Genomic DNA, 24416 nt, shown 5'->3' on the forward strand with positions numbered 1-24416 from the left:
TAAAATAAAAATGGCTGCATTTGCCGAAAAATGTAAATTTAGTTTTCAAATACAAAAATAATTTATCTGGCAACACTTCCGGTCAAAACTTATATTTTTTCTGGATTCCTTGATTTATTTTCTTTAAAAATCACCTATCAGTATTTTTCGGACATCTTACGTCTATGAATTGTAAGAAGGGTTGACAGTTGACAGCATCCTCTCGGAATTTAATGAAACTTTGTTGTTCTGTAGACCTTACTATTTTAGGCAACTTTGCATTTATTAAAAAAAAAATATCTGTACTAACATTTGAAAAGGGCTATTTTATAAATCGTCAAGAGTAAGAGAAAAGATGTCAATGGTTGAATTTTAGAATTGTCCGAACTTTCATAGCAAAATATTAAAAAATAGATATTATACATTGAAAAAATCATTAAAAAAAAGTTATCAAAATATCGGTCATGTCAATTTTTTCTCAAAATAAAATTTATAGGCAGAACATTTAACTGCCTAAAACTCTTCTAAACAAAGTGTTCCAGATTTAACAAGTACAGAAAGATGTTTGCGCAGACGAGATATTAATATGTACTCCAAACGTGTACCAGAAGTTTAACTGAACAAAACCTCTGCATTTCTTTCAATTAAGTATTCGGAGCTATAGCTCCTAGGCTATACTCTGCAGTAGGTACTTGACATTTTATTAACTAGAGACAGGACGCTATCTTGTTGACATTGGTACCTTTCTAATCGAGTTTCGAACATACCTCGAGACCAACTGAAATTCCGTATTGTTCTAGAAAAATAGTTATAGTTATAGCAATAGTTAATAATTTAACTAAAACTTCAAATGAATAGGCCTGTTTCAAATGAACAGGTACATTTAAATTTTTCATGAGCTCAGTCGTAAGACCTTAATAAGCCCCACCCGCCTCTCCGATAAACGGGATCAATTGATGAATAATCAACTAGTTGAAATCTGTGTTGTAATTGAGTAGTGTGGAAAGATTACACTCTCGCAGGAACCCTTATCGCACGCTACTGCTTGCGGGGCGCGTTCAGCGTATATAAATATGAGGAAGCTGATAACAAGATAATGCCATATGGCGTTCTCTCGCTGTCCGTTGGCGGGGTTTGTATTATTTATTGTATTTTCAGCTGAACGTGATGGCTTGACGCATCAAATAGTTATTTGTATGTTGTTTCGTGAGCCTCTTTTGAGTTCGTCGCTATTAGCATCAAGTAGCTATAAGCTCATGAAGTGTGAAACTTGAGTACAGTGAAAGTAAATATTTAGCTTGTTCAAAATGTTGTAAGTGCACAGTGTGGTGACCACCTGATTATATAAGGGGAAAATCAAACAGATACATATTATTTCCACCGTAGATTACCAGGCAATCGGAAGAACATGTTGATGCTGTCAGCTGGAACTTTATTTGGTTTGGCTATTATGTCGGTTGCCGTGATTTTTGTACTACACGAACACGAGTTATTCCCGGAATCGGTCGGGGCAGTGGCATCCAACGCTTTCGAGTGTGCCGCAATAGGAGGGCAAATTCTTCGGGAAGAAGGTTCGGCTGCGGACGCTGCTATAGCAATGATGATCTGTGAGGAAGTAGCCTGTCCGGAGAGTGCGGGAATTGGCGGTGGTTTCTTGCTAACACTCTACGAACGTCAGTCACAGACGGTGAGGGTGTTGGATGCTCGAGAAATCGCTGCTCGTGGTGTTTGGCAGGATATGTTCGTTAATAATGGAAACGCCACTGCTCACGGCGGTTTGGCGATTGCTACGCCTGGTGCTTTGAAGGGTTATTGGGTGTTGCATCAGCGTTACGGAAAACTTTCCTGGCGGAGACTGCTAGATCCAACAATAGTGCTCTGCTACCGAGGACATATTGTGAACCCTTATATGGCGGAAGCGTTGCAGGATGCGAGAGAGGATATTTTGAACAGCCCTTCATTGAGGGAGATTTTTGTTGATGCTGATACTGGAGATGTATGGAAAGAAGGGGATCGAATCAGAAGGCCAGACTTTGCCCATACGCTTGAGATTATTGCTGAAGAAGGGGCGAATGCATTGTACTCGAAAGGAGGCACTCTGCTTCCTATGCTAATGCAGGACTTGAAATTGTTTGGAAGCCTAATTACAGAAGATGACTTTTACAGTTATGAGTAAATTATCTGGAACGTCGGTTCTATAATGATGAACTATACAATTACTTTTACAGGCCACGATGGCTCACTCCTGTTTCAACAGAACTCCAGGAAAACATTGTCTACAGTGCTGCTCTACCTGGAGGCGGCACCATCTTAGTTCATATGTTGAATGTGCTCGCTGGATATGATGACCTTGATTTAGACGATCCCAAGACGTGGCACCGGTTAGTGGAAACATTCAAGCACGCTTACGGAGTTCGAACACGGTTAGGTGATCCCCCTTTCGTAACTGGCATCGAGGAATTGATACGAAATCTCACTAGTCTCGATTATGCTGACTACATTCGTGATAAGATCGATGATTATCGTACCTACACAGACTATAAGTTTTACGGAGCAGACTTCACGACATCAGAGGATCACGGAACGGCACACGTTTCGGTGCTGGCACCCAACGGAGATGCTGTATCTGTCACCAGTACTATTAACGATTAGTAATTCTACTTTTGAGGTGTCATATTTAAAATCTCAATTACATATTTTTTAGTTTCGGAGCCCATCTACTGTCCATGCGAACGGGCATTATTTTGAACGGAGAAATGGATGACTTTTCAACACCGGGTGTTATAAATATATTTGGAGTTCCGGCATCACCCGCGAACTACATTGCACCGGGTAAGCGTCCGTTGTCATCAATGGCTCCGACGATTGTTGTCGATCAAGAGGGAAACGTTCGATTGATTGTTGGTGGAGCTGGTGGAACCAGAATTACTACCGCTACTCTACAACTAGTGCTACGGAAGGTACTATTCGACCAGGAGTTGTCAACGCTAATGGCAGCTCCGCGAGTGCATCATCAGCTGGCCCCGATGGAGGTAGAGTTCGAAGAATCGGTGGAGAAATCGATCATCGAAGGTCTAACCGCTCGAGGTCATCGGACGACGAAAGTTGAGCGGGTCGCGACGACTACCGCGGTTGCGAGGGAGAGTGACGGTAGGGTGACAGCTGCCTATGATCCACGGCGACCGGGAAGTGTGGAAATTGTGGAACTAGACTAGGTTAAATGGTAACTAGATTGAATTTAAATTGCAACCAAAGAATTTTTGCATGGCTTCATCTCAAACACTGGTTAGCTTGTAAATATTTTCGTCCATATTTATACTGGCAACTAGGTTCTAACACAAAAATTCGTCGCATCGAACGGTGATCAGCGGTGCATGAATCTATTTGAATAGTAACCAGCTGTTATAGGCTTAGTTGCTTCATAAACCATGCTGTTTCCTGTTGACGTGAGACAACTATGTCATAACTGCAATACAGCTCTAGTTCAATAGTATCTCAGTTCAGTTTGGCGGTATACATAAATTACGTAACGGTCATACATGGGAGGGAGATATCCTTGAGCATTACGATTTGTTACACAGGGGAGGAAGGGAGGTGAGTTCAGCGTTACGTAACAAAAAATCTCTGGAGAGACTCTTCAAAAACGAGTATTTTTATCAAGGAAATCCTTCTGCAGCGTTACGTAATTTTTATGGGGGGATAGGTGTTGGTGTTACGTTTCGTTACATATGGGGGGTGGGGTTCCAAAAATCAGGTTTTTTGCGTTACGTATTTTATGGATGTCGCCTTATCTCTGTTGTTTTAAAAGTTATGCAACACACATGCACATACAGATTATGTTTACCACATATGAAGAGATAGACACCAGCCGAAATAAAAAGTATCATGTATCTTTTTCTATTTTCGTTTGCTTTACTTCAGCCGGATTCCTCCACAATTGTGTCAATCATCGGAGTCATTTACTCTTTACTTTTCACCTTCCACTTATTACTTTTTTTAAGTAAATCTATTAAGATTTCCCGTTTTACGTTCTACTATTCATTTTTATGTTGTACGTTTAACTTCTAACTTTAAACTTTAAACTTTAAACTTTCAACTTTCAACTTTCAACTTTCAACTTTCAACTTTCAACTTTCAACTTTTAACTTTCAACTTTCAACTTTCAACTTTCAACTCTCAACCTTCAACTTTCAATTTTGAACTTTCAACTTTCCACTTTCAACTTTTTACTTTTTTACTTTTTACATTTTCTTTTTTTTCTTGTTACTTTTTACTTTTTACTTTTTACTTTTTACTTTTTACTTTTTACTTTTTACTTTTTACTTTTTACTTTTTACTTTTTACTTTTTACTTTTTACTTTCTACGTTTTACTTTTCACTTTTACTTTTTACTTTTCACTTTTTACTTTTTACTTTTTAATTTTTACTTGTTACTTGTTACTTGTTACTTGTTACTTGTTACTTGTTACTTGTTACTTGTTACTTGTTACTTGTTACTTGTTACTTGTTACTTGTTACTTGTTACTTGTTACTTGTTACTTGTTACTTGTTACTTGTTACTTGTTACTTGTTACTTGTTACTTGTTACTTGTTACTTGTTACTTGTTACTTGTTACTTGTTACTTGTTACTTGTTACTTGTTACTTGTTACTTGTTACTTGTTACTTGTTACTTGTTACTTGTTACTTGTTACTTGTTACTTGTTACTTGTTACTTGTTACTTGTTACTTGTTACTTGTTACTTGTTACTTGTTACTTGTTACTTGTTACTTGTTACTTGTTACTTGTTACTTGTTACTTGTTACTTGTTACTTGTTACTTGTTACTTGTTACTTGTTACTTGTTACTTGTTACTTGTTACTTGTTACTTGTTACTTGTTACTTGTTACTTGTTACTTGTTACTTGTTACTTGTTACTTGTTACTTGTTACTTGTTACTTGTTACTTGTTACTTGTTACTTGTTACTTGTTACTTGTTACTTGTTACTTGTTACTTGTTACTTGTTACTTGTTACTTGTTACTTGTTACTTGTTACTTGTTACTTGTTACTTGTTACTTGTTACTTGTTACTTGTTACTTGTTACTTGTTACTTGTTACTTGTTACTTGTTACTTGTTACTTGTTACTTGTTACTTGTTAATTGTTACTTGTTACTTGTTACTTGTTACTTGTTACTTGTTACTTGTTACTTGTTACTTGTTACTTGTTACTTGTTACTTGTTACTTGTTACTTGTTACTTGTTACTTGTTACTTGTTACTTGTTACTTGTTACTTGTTACTTGTTACTTGTTACTTGTTACTTGTTACTTGTTACTTGTTACTTGTTACTTGTTACTTGTTACTTGTTACTTGTTACTTGTTACTTGGTACTTGGTTCTTGTTACTTGTTACTTATTACTTGTTACTTGTTACTTGTTACTTGTTACTTGTTACTTGTTACTTGTTACTTGTTACTTTTTACTTTTTATTTTTTACTTTTTACTTTTCTTTTTTTACTTTTTACTTTTTACTTTTTACCTTTACTTGTTGCTTTTTACTTTTTACTTTTTACTTTTTACTTTTTACTTTTTACTTTTTACTTTTTACATTTTACTTTTTACTTTTTACTTTTTACTTTTTACTCTTTACTTTTTACTTTTTACTTTTTACTTTTTACTTTTTACTTTTTACTTTTTACTTTTTACTTTTTACTTTTTACTTTTTACTTTTTACATTTTACTTTTTACTTTTTACTTTTACTTTTTACTTTTTACATTTTACTCCATACTTAGAGTAGCGAATGACTTCGGAAGAGGTTTCCTTCGGCAGGTTTCTGTATAAGATTGCTGCAGAAAACCTGCCGAAGGAAACCTCTTCCGAAGTCATTCGCTACTCTAAGTATGGATTCCATAATCCAAAAAAAAAAATATTGTTCAAATTAATTTTTATATTTTCAAATGAGTATAAATAGATAAAATGAGTTTCCTAAGTTTAAACAAAAATGTGTTCGCTACTGCTACTACTTTCATTGTTGAATTCTTCTTTGTTTTACCGTGCACGTGATAATACTAACATCAACTTCCATTTAAGTGAACCGGTAAACCGTTAACTACTTTGGTAACGGCAAACGAAAGTTTCAATCAAATATTGTAGTTTTGTAGATTGTGAAACAAAAACGAATTAGCAAAGAAGTAAAAAACTAAAATAAAATGGGTTAGATCAACAAAGCCTAGATAGTTAGTTGATATATACTAAAAATCCAAGCGGAATTATAAAGTACATTGATGTAAATATGAATCGTAGTTGAAATCTTTACTAAAATACTTGACAGATTTTTCTCATCGGGTCCGCTTACGTTGCAGCACGAAAATCCGTCGATTATAGATGAACAAATCAGGATATGTGCTGCCCAACTAGAAATCTGTATTTAACAATCGATTTGACTCACCTGGCTCTTCATCGGGTCGGTGTTAAGCTGGCACATGTACCCGCCCCTGTCGTCTTCGGTAACGGACTTGATGTGTAGATTCCACGTGTTCTGGTCGGCGTGCGACACCGACACCCGGGGGTTGTGGGTGATGACATTCTCGTGAATCGCCTGAATGGCTTTGGTGTCCGCTTTCACCCAGCCAACCTGCGGATTTTGGTACATTTTTCAATGGTCCCCGGGTCGTGGAGGAGTGGAGGTCAATACCGTTGTGAAAGTGACACAGTTTGTGCCGGATTGTTCGGTGGTCGTTCGAATAAAGTTTTATAGGGTTGTCGGAGGAAATCGACACAATAAGGGGGAACAAGAGAAGCGGGATCCGGATTGTTAGCGTTGTTTCGGCATCCGAAAGTGAAAAAGCAAACATGGTGACAGGTGATAATGAGGTTGGTCCGTTTGCAGAAATGATTTTTTTTCGCGAAAAACAATGAGGTTTTCCATTAGGGTGAGTTGAATGGTTTCGCGTGGTTTGCATGTTGGTGGTGGTGTTTAATTTAAGGATAAAGCGCAGCAGATTCGGGCGTAATCAAGTACATTATTTTGTATAGTTGAGAGGTTTCCCGAAACACAATGACAACATTGGCGGTGGCAATCCAGGTTGTTCGAAAGCGCAGTGAAAAGAGAGGAAAAATGAACATTATTAGTTAATTGAGGTAAATTGCATCTGATATAAGAAAGCAGATATGTAATTGGTGGGTGAAACAACAATTAAATATGTTTTCAAAGCCCAATTTGTCCGTTTAAATTCTAGTGAATATTATTGGCTCAAAACTACACGCTATAAAACCTCATATCATATACTAATGGTTTTGAAATGGTTTGGTTTTCAAATCAACACTAAATTGGGCACATGGACTTTGCCGGCCCATTCCAATTTTATTTTTGAATTCAATTTAAAAATATTTTCCATTACACAAACAGCTTGAACGATTATGTAACAATAATCAATAAGTGCATATTCAAGTCATAGGTTTGGCTGTTTTTTAAATACGATTCGGTGGAAACCTACTTATATATGCCAGTGTGTAAACTACATTTATAAACTTATTTTTTTCTGTTTTGATTATCAAGCAAAAATATGAATACGAATTAAGAGAACGAGAATTAGTACGCATGAATGAAATCTTTTTTGAAGTTGGCAGCACTGGTATGTGATAGCGTCCTAGTGTCATCTGCCAAAGTCAAACCTGTTCAGTATACTATTTTTTTTTTTTTCTAAAAGTACGTTTATTATCGATTCTAGTTATTAAAAATTATATACATAATTATTTAAACTTCGACTTCAATACTGACTCTTAGTGTGTCTACGTCTATCCTATCATTACAATTTTCAATGAAGGTGATATAAACCACTAATGTCTTTAGTAGTATTATTTTTGTTGTTAAAGAAATTCCCTCTAGTGAAGGAAAGAGAAGTTCCTTTGCTCGAAATGTGCGACCGCCACTCATTTCCATTAATTTTTGTTGTAGAAATCTGAATGCATTTCTTACTCTGAAACAGTCGAAAAATTTGTGCTGAATGGTTTCCACTACATCTGCTGTGCAATTGGTACACACGTTGGTATCCGCCCGTCGCATTGTGTGCATCAACTGTTTGTGGTTGATTTTTTGATTCACGTAGATGTATAAAGCGCTGCGCTGGGAAGGCAATAGATTTTTACTACTAATATTCTTCCACACACGAAGCCAGTTGATGGTAGGAGTTGTTATTTCCACTTTTGGTTTATCTGTGCCTTGTACAAAGAAACGGTGGATAAGTTCGGCGGAAGGGTGTTGGCGAATTTGGAAGGGAAAATTAGCAATGTTGTCTAGAATTTGTTTTAGGCAAGGGAGATCTGTGGCGGGATTTGTAGGCGAAGGATTAGTTTGGTTGATGACAGAATTGTAACATGGAAGAGATTCGATCTCGTGTAAGTGACGGCTAATCAGCAAAGACTTGCATTTAAGTGCAGGCAGATGTAGATTGAGACCACCGTCCTCTTTCTCCGTGCTAGCTGCTGCATCGGTATAGTGGCACATGCGCCACGAAACAGGTAGCTCCTCATAGTGACAGTCAACTTCGCCACGTGTGCCGCCGTTGGAAATAAATTTGCAGAAATGTACCAGATGCGTGACGTCAGGAAAGTATTCAACAGAGTTACTTTTTGATGTAATGACAGGGTCCGCTGTGAGTGTAACCATACAAGACGTGAGAAACTTGCTACTAGCAAGTCCCAGTTTAATTTACTCATTAATCGCACTGAGTTCGCGAAAATCACGCCGAGAATTTTGATTGTGGTTTCTGTTCGTAGCCACGGCACGGTCAATGGTGAATTTGTTATGCCAACGTCAATCGCCACAGTTTTTGTTTCGTTCAAACGCGCTCCTGCAACCTTTTCGAAGTGTCTGAACAAATCCCGCATTGCATTCAGTTGTTCTGTACTGGTTACTATCGCACTGATATCGTCAGCGTAGGCAACGATTAAATCTGTTCCGCACACTTGCTCCAGACGCCGCAAGAGAGGATGTAAATACAGCACGAACAAATGCATAGAAAGAGGGTCCCCTTGGCGCACTGATCGCTCGATCGGAAAAGAAGAAGAAAGGTGACCATTAATAAGCAGTCGCGACGATGAAGCTGCTGCTATATTGGAAAGGAGATCCACAAAAGATGAATTCAACCCCAACGTCCGCATTGTGTTGAATAGAAAACGCTGGTCTACTCGATCGAAAGCATGATCGAGGTCAAATGAAATCAGTTTGCCTTTCCTCCGGTTTGATTTCAGTTGCGCGATTCTGTCTTTAACAGCAAGTGTGGCTTGAAAAATATTTCGACCGGCGTTTGAGCACTTTTGGGAGCCGGTCAAAACATTGTGGCTACGAAGTACATTTTCTAACCGCTGCTTCAATATGCGGGAAAGAGTTTTATAATCAAAATTGCACAGGCTGATCGGCCTGTATGATTGCGCAGTATCCCCCGCTCCGCGTTTTTTCACCAGCACGATCACCCCTTCAACAAATTGTGCTGGGAAGTTTGAACGTATCGCTTCATTCAATATAAGATTCAGCTTACGATGAATGACGTCAAAAGTGCACAGATAAAATTCCTTGGGTAAACCGTCGGGTCCCGAAGTTTTTTTTGACGCACTCGTACGGATAGCAGATAATATTTCAGTTGTGATAATGTCATGCATACACGCGTCGTTAGAAATATCATTTTCTGGGATTATTCTTTCGCATGCAAACGGGTCTCCTTCCTCTACTACATCCACATTCCCACGGGCGTAAAGGTTGGAGAAATATTGCACCATGTGATCTTGGACAGCAGCAGAATCGTCGATTATTTCGTCTCTTTCGTTTCGCAGGCTCTCGATGGTCGTTCGTCGTCTCATTCTTTCTCCTAGCTGGAATGAAGATATTGGTTCGCCGGCAACGTAGGTTTCGTTGATTCGCACGAACATTTCAGAGAACCGGCGTTGGTGTGAAAGCATTTTTGCTTTTACCCGGTTGATGGTTGATGGTCAGCATTTCACGGTTGTTGTGGTAGCCGTCGTAGGCTTGTCGGAGCAGCACATACAGACGTTGTTGCTCCCGGTAGAAATCATCAAAGGCGAGTTTGGATTTCCATCTTAAGAAGGACTTTATCTCCGGCTTAGCGCAAGACAACCACCACTGCATCCATGACTGGTAGTTTCGACGAAGCCGAGTCCAATATTGCCATCGGATTTGGAATTCGTCGATGTTTTCGGGAGTGAGAAGGTGGGGGCGAAGTGACCAATAACCATACCCATGGGCAGTGTTTGGAAGAGGAAGGCAAATTCGTCGGCTTTGTGATCCGAAAAACAGCATACATGTACATCAGTTGATCTCAGCTGTCCTTGGAGGCTAGAGCTGACGTACAGTCGATCGAGCCTGGATGAAGAGTTGTGCGTGATGTACGTGTATTGGATTTCACGCGGCCGAAGCTGTAGCCACACGTCTTGAAGCCGGAGCTGCTGGACGGTGGTCTGAAGAGCGGGACTGGAGTTTTGGCCTGTTGCATCGCTTTGCCGAATTACACAGTTGAAATCGCCACCAAGCACAAAGTGGTCGGTGCGATGACGAAGATAGTAGGCAACGGTGTTTTTGAAAAAACGCTCCCGCTCGGCGCGATAGACTGATCCGGACGGGGCATACACATTGCAAAGCGTAGTATTGTGTACACGCAGTGCGATTAATCTCCCGTCCAGGCTTTTCTCTACATGGGAATATTTAATGTGTTGTTTCAGCGCTATTGCAGTTCCTCGTCTGGAATGGTCAACATTGCAAACGATGTTGTATCCGGGTAAACTGAGCTGTTCGTTTTCGACCTCTTGCAAAAACACAATATCCAGTTCCATCGTGCGAATGAATGTTCGGAGAGCGTACAGCTTGGTTTGATTGGTAATAGTGTTTATATTAATTGTTCCGATGTTACAGCTGGTGTACTCCATTACTGCTGCATCTCTTCATCAGAAGCTCGAACGTACTCGTTGCCGGTGATGGTAGTTTCGTCGGAGTGCTTCATTTTTTTGCCTTGTGGCGCTTGTAATTTCTTATATTTTCGACTGCTGTTTGAGGCTAGTGACGTTTGGGAGCTATCGGTTTCATCGCCGTCTGGTCGGTGGTAGGGAGAAGCAGTGCCATATGAGGTTGGAAGCGGCGTGAGATGGATGACGGTTTGCTTTCCAGACGACCTCGTTGTAGGTCCTGCGGGGGGTGGCATCGTGGTTTTAGTTTTCGAGAGAGCTAGGGCTGCAACCGATGTGTTTTGTTGCTCGATTTTACGGAACTGTGCTGCATTGGTCGCAGTTATTGGTTTTCGTGGAAAAATTGAACTCGACAGAGGTTTGGTTGGTGTTGGTTGAATAGGATTAGCTTTGGCTACGTTAGCGTAGGATTGATCTGCTGCGACTTTTTGGACCAGCAGTTTTCGGTTTTGCACACATGGGATACCGATGTGTGCAAATTCGTGGCAGTGCAGACATGTTTGCCTCTGCCCCTTGTAAGCCACCGCAGTTTCTTTACCGTCAATCTTTATCAGAGATGGGATATTTTTCCGTATTACTACGCGCGCGATACGAACACCAGTTGTTATTCCACCCAACTCACCATACCGGTCATCCCATAGTAGATCACGAACACTGATAACATCCCCGTACTCGGCAAGGGAGGTGGCGACTTGATCGTTGGATACATATTCGGGCAGGTCGAATAAAGTTACTTCCACCGATCCGTCCTCCATCGTGATTCGCAGCTTGTAGGACTTTCCGTCAAGCAAGAACTCATGTTTACCGTCGTGCTGGTCCACAATCTTCTCGGCAAGCTCGAGGCTGTTGACCTTCACAAAGGTACATGCTAGCCGTTTGCTAGGTTGAAGTTGAAGCACGTTTTCCCGCGTGAGACCGAGTTCTTGAACAACGAACTTATGGATATCGTCATGAGAAAGCTGCTTCGGAAACTGCGAATAGTCCACGCGAAAAGTATTTTCGCGGCGCGGCATTGCGAGATGTACCGAAACTTGAAAACGTATAAAACGTACGATATAGCCCGTGATCGACTTCCAATAACTGCTCGCTCGTAAAGAATCGACTGATCAGCTCGGAAGTTGAGCGCTAACTACTATTCGAAAGGTATTCCCGATTCTAACATATGAAATTTATATCAAATTTCGATTTCATATTTTGTTGTTCCTTTCATAAGATATTAGGATTGCTTTTCGAATATCTCGTTAGAAGCGCAGTTTTAAGTGCAATCGAAAATATTTGAACCAATCTGAACCAATTATTTTCGTGGTATATTAATGCAAGTTATTGCTTTGTTTTTAGAATATCAAGATTTGTTATTCATATAGTTCTACCACAAAAGATCAAAACAATGCACACTGGAAAAAATGAACCCAAATTTCCACTAATTAGAAGCTGTTATTCCAATGGCGATCGTTTAGTGGAAATGTGGATTCCGGGTTTTTCACTAAATAATCGACGCCAGACTGGCAACCTGAAATATAGCATTTCTTATGTAAATATGGTCAACAAATCGATTGGTGATGGTTTCATTTTGGGAAGGTCACGGGAAATGGTCTATCTTGCTTTTTTTCACTTTATTTTTTGGAAATATAGACCTTTCCCCGTGCCTTACACAGAATGAAAATATCACCAATCCACCACCACCATAAAAATGTTATATTTCAGGTTGCCAGCCAGCCCAGCTACTAATTAGAAGGAATTTGGGTTCATTTTTTCCCAGTGTGCAGTGGTCGCAGTGGTTCAAATCTTACAAAAAAAAAAAAAAAAACAATACTTCGGTTTTATTTTTTGTTATTTTACCAACTATGTACTGGTGAACTGGTTGGTTAATTACTGGACCTAAGGCGCAAAACCAGTTCCTACTAGTGAACCTCAGCCGTCCAACTACTGAACCCCTACCTTCTCGCGGTACCAACTGAGTAACTAGCGGAAAGATCGGGTAACCGACCTTGATGGGTCTGCTGGTCGCATGCTGAAAGGAGGCGCGGCTAGTTTCCTGGGCAGGGAGTTTCTTGGGATCAAAACCAATGTAAGCATTCTAGGGTAAGTAGTGTTCAATCCAAGTTCTGAGGTTGGTCAAGTCTTGTAAGCCCGCATTATTAAAAAAAAAAAAACAGCAACGAACGCAATACCGTAATTAAGAACAGGAACAATCGGCTAGAACCTAAGCAACGAGAACGAACTAACGATTGGGTACTTGGAACATGATACTGCGATCTCTTAACTTTCTAGGAAGTACCCGCATGTTTTACGAGGTATTCAAGACCTACAGGTTCAATATCGGAAGAGTAACTTGGAACAGCTACTCTTGAAGATGGCTGGAGGGACTTTCGATCAGCCATAGGTAGTACTGTGTAGCGGCACTCGGTACAATGGTTCCAAACAGGAGAAACGACTGGTTTGACGACGAGTGTAAACAGTTGGTGGTGTAGCCGGCCCTGGTCGATTCCTAATCAGCGTGCAGCTTAAGCGCCACTCCGTTAGGAGACTGCACGCCACGCTATGTTTGCCCGGTGAGACTCCCCTAAGGGTCAGTCAAAGTTGCCATGAAGAAAAGGAATCAGGATCGGACCAGATAGGCTAATAAATTTAAGGCTCCAAAAGCGGGTAGAATACCCTTTTATCAGCCAGCAGAAATCTTCAATACCAAAGTGAACTCAATAAAAGCTTACGGTAAGGGATCACCCATAACTTGATGTTATCATCACGGGCAAAGTCGCTATTTGCCGCTAGACGGCGCAAACATCTCGAACAGTGAGCTTTGCTCGACATTCAAAACCCGCCACGCGGAAGACACAACGAACCAAACTAAACGAATACGAATGACGTGAACATATTAGAACGTACTAAATCCTTCCAGTAAACACATTACATGATTTGTTTAACCAATAAAACCATTTATTGGAGACTACAAAGAAACAGGTTTGTATTTTATATTAATAGCATGCTTGAATGTGTATTGTATTGGTATTGGTATTTCTTAAATCTAGGCCTATCTTCTATTGTTCGTGTGCTTTTTATTCCCTACTGTGCTCGTGGACCCATGTGCTTTAGATTTCAATCAGCTGCTTCATTAAAATCTACGGTGACGTCACCGGCTTAAGCAAATGCTTGCACCCGGGTGTCTGGTTCGGTAAGGTGGCGTTCATAAAATATTATCTATCATAATTGCGTGCACGTCAAAATTTGCTCACCTTATTTTTTAGAGACACGGCGGTAGCATGCCGGTCGCGGCCGACTTAAGTCGGAAAAATTAATACAGGATCTACAGGGCGTCCTTTAAGGAGGCCTTTTCAATGGAAAGAACGATACGACTCACCGAGACTGCTGCGACGGTCGCTGTTGTTGCTGCTATTGGTTGCTTTACTGGCTACGGCTGGCTGCTGATGATGATGCTAGTTGCTTTGCTGGCTACGGCTGGCTGCTGGTGATGACGATCACATGTGGCAACGGGCGTGCGATCGGTCGGCAAACGCCGACGGGGGATGAACTGCGGCGGGGATAAACTCGCTTCCTTAGTGCCGCTTACAGGGAGATATCTCGACCTGAAACGGACACTAGCTCACCGGAGGGCCCCGGTCTACAGGATGTTACACGATGATGCGGATTTTGGGAATACCGCGTGTCTTCCGACGATGTAGCGCTGTCGGGAATTTCGTCCGATGGGGAAAAAAACCAGTGCGCGGTGCGCCTTTCGCTGCCCCTTTCCTCTCGTTCGTCTTGGCTGTCGAATAAATTGTGAGTAGCCGGCTGGCTATTGTACAAAGGGTCATTGGCACGTAAGCGGGTCATTGACATTATGAAATGAGCACATTTACCTATCTGAATTTTCTCGCACACTTTATTGAATTGGCGAAACTATTTGCACACGTTTTTCGACTCTATCTAATTTTAAAATAAAGAAATTTAATACACCTCTACTATGTTCACATTATATGACTTACTATTAGAAACTTAAAGGAAAAACGCGGACAACAGACACACGCGCGACACTTCCGAAATGCTTGGCGGACTAGGACGAAATGAACGAGCAATGTAAGTCCTCAGATAAGGGAAGGTGATTCCGTACGACTTACAGGAAATACGTAATGTCCCGCCAACTTCTTCGGGTTACTTCGGAAAACTACGATGCTTTTGGCTGTTTCATTTTGGAATCTTAATTGGCTCTATCTGTCCCTTTCCAACCTTTCTTCGAGGTTTCTTTAGAGACTATCGCGCTAAGTGAGTCTGAACGGGATTGTGAGCGGCTGACACTTAGAGAGAAATTATGCGATGGGATTGCGACAAGTGTACCGAAATAGCTAGCCTACATCTTGGCGCCAGCAGTTATGTTGATTTCGAAGTTACTAATAAATGCTACGGCTACAGTGAAAAGGAGCATGCAGCACGAGCGAGAATGCGAGAGGCGATGGAGGAGGACACATGAAAGTTCTACGAGAAGCTGAACAGTTCCCGACATATGCAGGGACCTGGACGGCGACCCTCTCACGAACTAGTGTGAAGTGATTGAAAGGTGGTAGCAGTACTACTATGAGTACCTTAAGCAGAGGACGACGACGGAGTGGTAGTAGATCTGTGTGTACGCGCTGATGATGACGGAATTCCAGCCGCTGAGCTCCAGGAGGTTAAAGAGGAGATCGACCGGCTGAAAAACGGCTGATTTGAGGTGAGGAGGTAGAACCGGAGGAGTGAATGAAGGGTACAGTGTGCCTCATTTACACAAAAAGCGGCATGCTGTATTGCTGCAACTACCGTGCAATCACGCTGCTGAACGCCGCCTACAAGGTACTCTCTCAATTCTGTGCCGTCGACTATCACCGCGAGGGAATTAGTGGGGCAATACCAAATGGGGTTTATGGGTGCCCGTGCCACCAAGGACCAAATATTTGTGGTACGGCATTCCCTACAGAAATGCCGTGAATATAATGTCTCATCATTTGTTTATCGATTTTAAATCGGCGTACAACATAATCGATCGAGATCAGCTATGGCAGATTATGCACGATTACGATCTCGGATAAACTGACACGGTTGGTCAAGTCGTCGATCGATCGGGGGGGACACTCTCGAGTCCTTTCGAATCTCAAAGAGGGTTGCGGCAAGGTGATGGATTATCGTGCTTGCTATTCAACATCGCTTTGGGAGGTGTGATAAGTAGTTGGAAAGACACAAGTGGTACGATATTTAGGACGTCTGTTCAGCTCTTTGGCTTCGCCGATGACATTGAAATTGTAGCACGAACGCTTGAGAGGATGACGGAGCCGGACGAATTGGACTGGCCGTAGACGCATCAAAGACTAAGTAAGTGAGAGGAAGAGGTTTCAGTGAAGACAGTATCAATCTCCCACCACGAACTCATATTAGCGGTGATGAAATCGAGGTGGTAGACGAGTTCGTGTACGTGGGCTCACTGGTGACTGCGGTCGACGACACCAGCAGAGAAATTTGTCGACGCCTTATGGCAGGTAACCGTGCCTTCTTTGGACTCCGGAGGACGCTCCGCTCGAATAAAATCCGACGCCCCACGAAGTTGACCATCTATAAAACACTGATTATACCGGTGGTCCTCTACGGCCACAAAACCTGGACCATGCTCGTGGAGGACCAACGCGCCCTTGGGGTTTTCGAACGGAAGGCGCTGCGACCGCATATCGTAAGGCCGGTTGGGCTTGTCGTAATGATGTCGGACGACAACCCGGTGAAAATGGTTCTTGATAACGACCCGACTGGATCGAGGCGACAGGGCGCGCAGCGAGCAAGGTGGCTCGATCAAGTGGAAGACGACCTGCGGGGCCTCCGCAGACGCCATGGCTGGCGAGCTGCATTCAAGGACCGAATTGAATGGAGACGACTTTTTCTAACAGCAAGGGACAATTCGGCCTGGAGCTGACTGGAAAGTATGTAAGATAAAGGATCAACCTCGTAGCGCTGCAGGAGGTATGCTGGAAAGGTTCCACAGTGGGTTAATGCCAAAAAGGTGCATACGTATAGGGATACCATCTACCAGAGATGTTGAAGCATATATTCGCTGGAAAAAGCTTTTATAGTCATGGGCGATAAGCAGAATCGGGTGATCGGGTGGTGGCCGATCAGTTCTAGTGTATGCAGGCTGAGCCCACACCCCGGAAGTATCGATGACAACATAGACGAATTTTACGCGCAGTTTGAAAGTGAATACGACCGTTGCCCAAAACATGATGTCAAGATCATCATCGGAGATTACAACGCTCAGGTTGGCCTGAAGAAGGAGTATAGACCGGTGATTGGACGATCCAGTGCACATCAACTGACGAATGAAAATGGCTTCTGACTAATCGACTTTGTCACCTCCAAGAACCTTGCCCTACACAGTACTTTCTTCCAGCATAGCCTCTACCGTAGATTCATCAAATAGAATAGAAGCACAAATCGACCACGTTTTAAAATATGGTTGGCACTTCTCGGACATTATCGACCACGGAGCGCTACATAGATTAGGACCATTATCTAGTAATACTTAAGATACGCCAAAAACTATTGGTTGTAAATAATATACGGTACCGTCGCCCGCCACGGTCTAATCTCCCGCGACTGAAACAACAGGACGTCGCAGCATAGCACTCGTCATCGCTTGAAGTGGCACTGCCAGGACAGGGTAAGTCTGAAGAAGTCCCTTTTGAGGAGCGTTGAATTGCCGTTAAAACAGCTATCAGCAGTACTGCGGAGAAAGTTTGTTCAAACGAATCGACGTAACGAGTGGTTTGACGAAGAATACCTGGAGATGTTGGACGAGAAGAACACAGTGCGAGCAGCAATGCTGCGTAACTGAACTGGACTGAAAGGGAGACAGCAAGTCCAACTCTTCAAAGGACAGCCCTCTTTTTGCTAATTTTGAAGCCGCATACGACACAATAAACCGATAGGCCTTCCGGGGAAGCTGACAAGACTGATTAAGGCTATGATGGAGAATCTGAAGTGTTGTGTAAGGAATCCAGGAGTTGTACCTCAGCTCTCTGGTATCTGAGAACAACCGATATCAGCCGGGAGAATAGAAGATGTATTATCCAAGGAAATCGTGCTTACTATGGGCTTCATAAAACACTACGGTTGCAAAACCTGAGTCTCCACACCAAGTGTATTCTATACAAAACGCTAGTAAGACCGGTCGTTCTCCACGGGCATGAGACGTGGACAATTGGCGAAGTGCACTTGCCTAGAACTATTTTTGGCGGTGTGCAGGTGAACGTAGGATGAACCCCGAGTTTGCGCGCTTCTTCGGCGAACAAAGTATTCAGTTAGTGGTTAAAGCTGAAAGGATACACTGGGCGCATGTAGTTAGAATGCCGGAAAGCTACTGTACAAAATTGGTGTTCGCTTCAAATTCAGTAGGAACAAGAAGACGAGTGACGCAAAGAGCGAGATGGGTGGACAGAGTAAATTGGCGCAACTATGTTATGCACGCCCTTCCAGCTGGTCTTGAGGTACGATGCTGGTCTAACAAACCAGTTGTCGTAGGTTCGAATCCCGGCTCGGGAGAGACTGTTGGTGTCAGTAGGATAGTAGCGCTAGCCCCGCAATTGTCCTATACATTAAACAGTTGGCTGCGAAGTCTGTGTAAAATGAACAGAAGGTCGTGTTCCAATACGGGATGTAGCACCAAGGCTTTGCATGTTATGCAGGTCATGACTCAGGACGCACGGCCATTTATGTAAGTAAGTAAGGAAACCAAAGCAAATTACAAATTAGGTACCTAGTGTATTATCAAGTTTTCAATATCTGTTTATGCTATTATTACGATATTTTCGCTTACTCGGGAGTATCGGAAATCGATTTAATGAAACCACAATAGCCCCTGTTCGTTTTTGAACCTAATCGATAAAGCGGGGTCTATAAATACATGATGTATTGTCATTTCATTATTTCAAGCATTATTTTATGAAGGAAGGTTTTTGATTTTTTAGATACTACTGCAAAAAAATAATGCAACATTGGTCGAGAAACTATAGTATTACACTAAGCTACAGCAATTTAGAACTTCCAATGGGACCTAGTGTAGGTTGTAGGTCTTGTTGAGTGTAACATTCGCTCAGACTAGAAAATTTTCCGAACACCCTCAAAATCTGAACTTATGGTCAAATTACGGTTTTTTGGAACTTAGTGCATACAACTTTTTTAACTCAGTCATTTCTGGATCGATTTTCCATATTATGACAGAAGAAAATAAACAGAGCTTTCAAATTATACAGAGGTTTGTACTAATATCACTCAAACATGTTATGTTATTTGAGTTTAAATCTAATATTTAAGAATTTTTCACGCAATTTTTCAACTTAACTTGAAATTTGCCACCAGTTTTTGTGGAAAAGGTACAACGAATACACTAAAATTTTGAAAGTATATTCAATGACAAATCAATCAAAAGTAGTTTTGTGAAAATCGGTGAATATTTAGCTAAGTTATATATTTTTTATGAAAAACCACAACCGCTTTTATCGCACAATTATTTCACGGTGCTACAAATGGAGAAAAAATGCAAGAATTTCTTAATTGACCTAGTGGAGGTTGTAGCTATTGTTGAGTGTAACATTCGCTCACACAAGAAATTTTCCAAACACCGCGAAAATTTGAAGTTATGCTCAAAATATGGTTTTTGGACTTCAGCGCATACGGGGTTTTAACTCAGTCATTTCTTGACCGATTTTCAATATTTCAGCAGTTTTTGAAAGGGGATAAACAGAGTTTTTTTAATATTTACAGATTTGTACCAATATCACCAAAACATGTTGAGTTGTTTGAGTTTAAATCTGAATGTTTAGACTTTTTCACGCAATTTTTTAAATTTTCTGTATTTTTTCTCATTTGTAGCACAGTGTTATTGGAAGACAAAGCTGGACAATGTTGATAACGGAATAAACATCGTTGCTGTTCTACGTTGCTGTGTATATACTGTCAAATGATTACAAAGTTGGAACCCATGCGGTCGAACCCGTAGAAAACACTTGTAATTGTTGCTAACAAGGCATTTGTTTTTCAATTGCCAAGCAAGAATGTCGACACGAAGCGTACATCTCGTAAATGCTGAACATTTTGAATTGTATTCAAAAATGGAAAAAATACTGTTCCTGACTAATGTTCATTAGTTCTATTATATTGTTCGAAGCTCGTGAAAATCTTTTAATAAATCAAATGCAAGAAACTTCTGATGAGTCAAGAGTAAGTCTTTGGGGAATTGTAGAATTTGCCGCAAAGATTGGTTGCCGGTTGACGGTTGGTTGGGAGATCGTAAATGATCTGTTTACGTTACTTGATAAGGAATGGCCTGATTTTACTAAGTTTTGAACCCACGATTACTTGCTTGTCGAAGCTGAACCTGTAACTTTGCGGCTACCATGAATCAACAATTTACACTTATCATGCTCTTTTTCATTTACGGGAAAAAGGATTTGATTTCTATCATTATAGTAAAGTATCGTGTATTTTTGTACTTATATATCTCGAGTATGAAAAACGAATTTAAAAGTTGAAATTTCATCAAACGAATGAAAATTATGAACGGTTCTAGCAAATTGTTATGATGAAAATTTATACAGTTTTCATCGATGAATAAAATAACTATGCTGATGATAATAAGTATGTGTAGAAAAACATTAAATACTTCGATAGATCATCCTGTACTCACCCGGTAACCTCCTAGATGACGTACGTGACATGTGAACGTCGCATCGCGTCCGATGGCCACTGAAATGTTAATGATTGGTTCGGCGAAATCCGGCTGGAACGTGCACACGTCTGAAAGTTGATCAAAGCGGAAAACGCTTATTAATATGTTGGCTTATCTGTCAGTCGTGTACAAAGCGATAGAGTATTAGCAACAGAGCGTGACAAAATAGTTACTAGATTTTCATTCAAAGTATCGGCAGAAATCTTCACTATGATTATATCAAACGAAACCATCCGAACGGAAATGATTGACAAATTTCAAACAAATTTCACACACACTTTTTAAACAGTACCGGATGACACGTTACAAACCTATGCAAATATCCTCTCACCCTGTCTGTTCTTTTTTATGGCGAAGATGCTGCTATCAGCAAATGTCACGTTCTATTACAAAAGTTCGACTTTGCCCAAAGTGCACACTTGACAAAAGCAGCAGCAATCAAAACCGACTCTGCAGAGGCGAGGGGAAAACTTTGCCATTTTGCATCCTGCCAACCGGAAGCAGCTTAACATAACACGCGGCTTCGTAGCGCCACACTCACTGCCGTAAAGGATGCAATAAATCATGTGCAACTTCTGCCCCGTCGCCTTGTCTTCATCGCGAGGCGCTATGAGCCCACTTTTCTGTAATGTGCCCTCTTTGGATGGAAAAGTGCACACAGCCAACACGCGCTCGTTGGCACTTTCATACGGCAGCCTGCCTGGCAGAAGCGGAACGTTGATTCCTCTATCAGCCGAACGTTTTCTTTTGTGTTGTTCTTTTTAGCCTTTATCCTGGCACCCGGATACATTGGAAGCTGCATCAAGGAGGGCATCATTCACATATGGTGCGAAAGGGCATAATGGATGGGAAGAGTTACGCTCGTTTCACTGGGTGATAATCCGGCGAATGATTACACTTGTACGAAAAGTGCGGATATGCATTACTGGTTCTATTGGGTATTATTTAGCAGTCGCATAGGGATTAGCGATATACCGAGAATGATACCTGTTATCTAGTGTGCTCCTTGTTTTGGTTCAACAAATGTGGAGTGTTGACAGTTGAAATTAGGTCACGAGCAACTTGTCAAATATCTGTCTGTGTGTCAAATTTCGTGTAAATATTACTTATTTACCACAATCCATGAAAATCTATTTTAAAAATCGACATGATTCCCGTAGGTGAACAGCAGGGAAGCAAGTTACGACCAGTTATGTATGCGTTCTGTCAACGGTATACAGCAACTTTTTCAGGAATTGTAAGAGGTTCATTGATTTCTGTCAGTTTTTCATTTCTAATGTCAACGCCCAAAATATATCAAAACGATTCAACTATTGACACTCCGTCAGACCTCAGTTGATACTATGAAAAAGCCACGAATTGTGGCGTTATGTCACCGTTAGGCAATAGCTCTATCTAGGGCTGGAAAATTTTAACACTTTTACATGAATATGAAAAATAGCCACTATAAATGTCAGTGTTTTTTTACCATCACGCGAAAACATTTTGCTTTCACTACACGACTAGTGATGGATAAGAAAAATACTGCCACCAAAGAAATTTTAGCGTTTCATTATAACATTCCCATACCACAAAAGTACAAAATAATGGTCGAAGTGGTCCAAATCTTACAAAAAAAAAAAAATAACATGCCTATCCAGGAAGCCGAGCCTGGCTTGACGTAAGTTTCATCATCCTGTACCACGTAATCAAACTTCGTCAGCATCTTCACGTACAACTTTCGCGATCGTTGTCTGGCCGCCTTGTTTTGCTTATCAGCAAGGAGTTCCACCTTTTTGTAAGTCGACAGTTTTTAGCTTGATCAGTTGTAGACTACACTCTCAGCTTTCTAGTGACATCTCGGACGGAAAGTTTGGGATTCCACTTGAAACTAACGGTCACTCTTTCTGTCGTTTTTGTGGCATTCGGACCGCGATTTCCTCTTAAAAACAATACGACAAATTAAAATTGGCCAAATTTTGACCATAACACCCTTTATCGGCGCGGTATGAAGAAGCTGGCTTCGTTAATGATTTTGACTTCAACAGGGCAGGCTTTAAAGCTCTCAGTTTTGCCTTAACCAATACTGACTAGAGCCCTCTTTCTAAACGTCGACAGTGCTGTTAAGTTGTTCGCCTGTGTTCTCATCGATTTATTTCACTACTACGTTCCAGCTCCGATTTTCCGACGGAAACCACCATGGTCCAACAATTTCTTACGAACGCCATCCATGGCATTGAAGCAGTATGTTCATATAAAAACTCCCACTACAAAACGTTTACTTAAATTTGTGCAGGTTCCAAACTACTTGCGATTCTGATAGGAGATAAATTATTTTCTGCTTTTAAAATCATACATTTCACCGAACCAACATGGATTCTTTTTGGGCGACCTGTTGATACAAATCTTGTTCAGTTTACATCACATTGCCTGGCGAATATTGAAAATCAAATCGACACAGTATATATCGACTTTTAGGTATTTGTAGGTCAATTTGTCTGTTAAGGTTTATACAAAAAAGCGGAAAGGCCACTGCCTCTCATTAAGACTGTAAAGTGTGATGAGGTTGAAGGAAATGAATAAACAAATAGCCAAATATTCTATGTTTCTACGATTTTTTGTTTGTTTCTACGATACATGGTCAATGAGATAGATACTTTGAAGCAGGTGATGACAGAGCAATTTTGAAATAATTACTTTGCTTTTTTCTGGAGAAGGATAATATAGAATTCATTCTTTTATAAGTTCCATAAACTCTGGGAGAGTAAGAAATAAGCGCTTAACCAAATATTTTGTCATTACCGTTGTGTTCAAAAATTGGTCGCTAATTTTTTTAAATATAATTATCAGTGCACATTTATATTGTGATTTTTGACTATTTTTGCACTACAGATTCCAACAAGTGTTCAGAAAAAAAACTTATAAAGCAATTACTCGGAAAGAAAATATGACGCATCATGCCTTCTTTCCGTGCACTTGATTACTTTACTCGTTCATGACGAACATAAATTCTTAATCAACCATGCATCAATATTCTTAACAAGCTGTAAGAAACGACCGGACGATTCCTGTTAACCACTCTTTCAATCTGTGTTTCCCATACCACTTCCTGTTCACCGATTCATTGGGTCCCACTTTTCCGTCGCAGCGAACGGGAAGCGAGGATGACTCCCACTTTTGCTTTTATAGCAAACCTGCTGTAAGCTAGGACTAGACTTTAACTTCTTTCCTTACGTTGATAGGGTTGAATATCATAAACGAAGGCGTCCAGAATTTTATTTTACGTTCGCCCAACAGTACCGAGTTATAAAAGATTTGGGAGATTAAGGCCGAATTTTTCTTTAAAGCAATGAAATTTGTTTGTTTATTTTCAGTTTTTATATAACTCAATAAGTGTATAAAAATTTCTCCAAGGAACGGCCCATGGATCTATCGAAGTAGTTCGAAGCTTTGTTGAACGTTTTGCCATGTAGAGGAAAGCGGTACAGACCGTACCGTAAGTAAAATGATGTTTCACTGCACTACTAATTTTCTGAATAATATAAAACATATTTTACAATTTTAGCAGTTTTGATTTTTTGGCGATTTTCAGCAACAGTTTAAATTACAATGTTGGGCAGACCGCTGCAGTTCAAAGTACAACATTCATCACAATAAATTTATACACTGTGTTACTTGAATGTTATTGCCGCGAGCCCAGTAGATATGAAATTAAACGAAGTGTTATACATTGTATATGCCTTAAAGTTAACCTTTTTTGTTCA

The 24416-nt window shown here is 40.7% G+C and overlaps 2 protein-coding genes across 7 annotated transcripts in view; one reads left to right on the top strand and one right to left on the bottom strand.

Annotated features, from left to right (window-relative positions):
- The window catches only part of LOC129723123 (lachesin), a 323877-nt gene that overhangs the window by 94911 nt on the left and 204550 nt on the right, over positions 1 to 24416 (bottom strand). For all 3 annotated transcript variants that reach the window (XM_055677125.1, XM_055677109.1, XM_055677117.1), the window contains 2 exons: positions 20632 to 20741; positions 6409 to 6594 (listed from right to left, as the gene is read on the bottom strand). In XM_055677125.1, coding sequence (XP_055533100.1) covers positions 6409 to 6594; positions 20632 to 20741 — 296 coding nt within the window. The remainder of the gene's footprint in view (positions 1 to 6408; positions 6595 to 20631; positions 20742 to 24416) is intronic.
- LOC129723109 (scoloptoxin SSD14-like) lies at positions 1110 to 24383 on the top strand. Of its 4 annotated transcripts, none has more exons than XR_008727717.1 (6): positions 1110 to 1291; positions 1366 to 2151; positions 2208 to 2630; positions 2684 to 3202; positions 24027 to 24148; positions 24218 to 24383. XR_008727717.1 is itself a non-coding variant. In XM_055677099.1 (5 exons), exons 1-4 carry the CDS (start codon positions 1287 to 1289, stop codon positions 3192 to 3194), a joined length of 1725 nt encoding a protein of 574 aa, XP_055533074.1. In that variant the 5' UTR covers positions 1110 to 1286; the 3' UTR covers positions 3195 to 3202; positions 19818 to 20004. The 4 variants fall into 4 exon arrangements, 2 of the variants coding, with proteins under 2 accessions (XP_055533074.1, XP_055533059.1); XR_008727718.1 differs by having other exon boundaries at positions 24221 to 24383; XM_055677099.1 differs by lacking the exons at positions 24027 to 24148; positions 24218 to 24383 and adding an exon at positions 19818 to 20004.

The sequence above is a fragment of the Wyeomyia smithii genome, chromosome 1 (genome assembly GCF_029784165.1).
Source record: "Wyeomyia smithii strain HCP4-BCI-WySm-NY-G18 chromosome 1, ASM2978416v1, whole genome shotgun sequence".
Lineage (NCBI taxonomy): Eukaryota > Metazoa > Arthropoda > Insecta > Diptera > Culicidae > Wyeomyia > Wyeomyia smithii.

Excerpts from the sequence above, each read along its gene's own strand:
- LOC129723109 (XM_055677099.1), top strand. Across the intron at positions 2,152-2,207 it reads GATGACTTTTACAGTTATGA|GCCACGATGGCTCACTCCTG; the intron begins GTAAATTATCTG and ends TTACTTTTACAG. Across the intron at positions 2,631-2,683 it reads ACCAGTACTATTAACGATTA|TTTCGGAGCCCATCTACTGT; the intron begins GTAATTCTACTT and ends CATATTTTTTAG.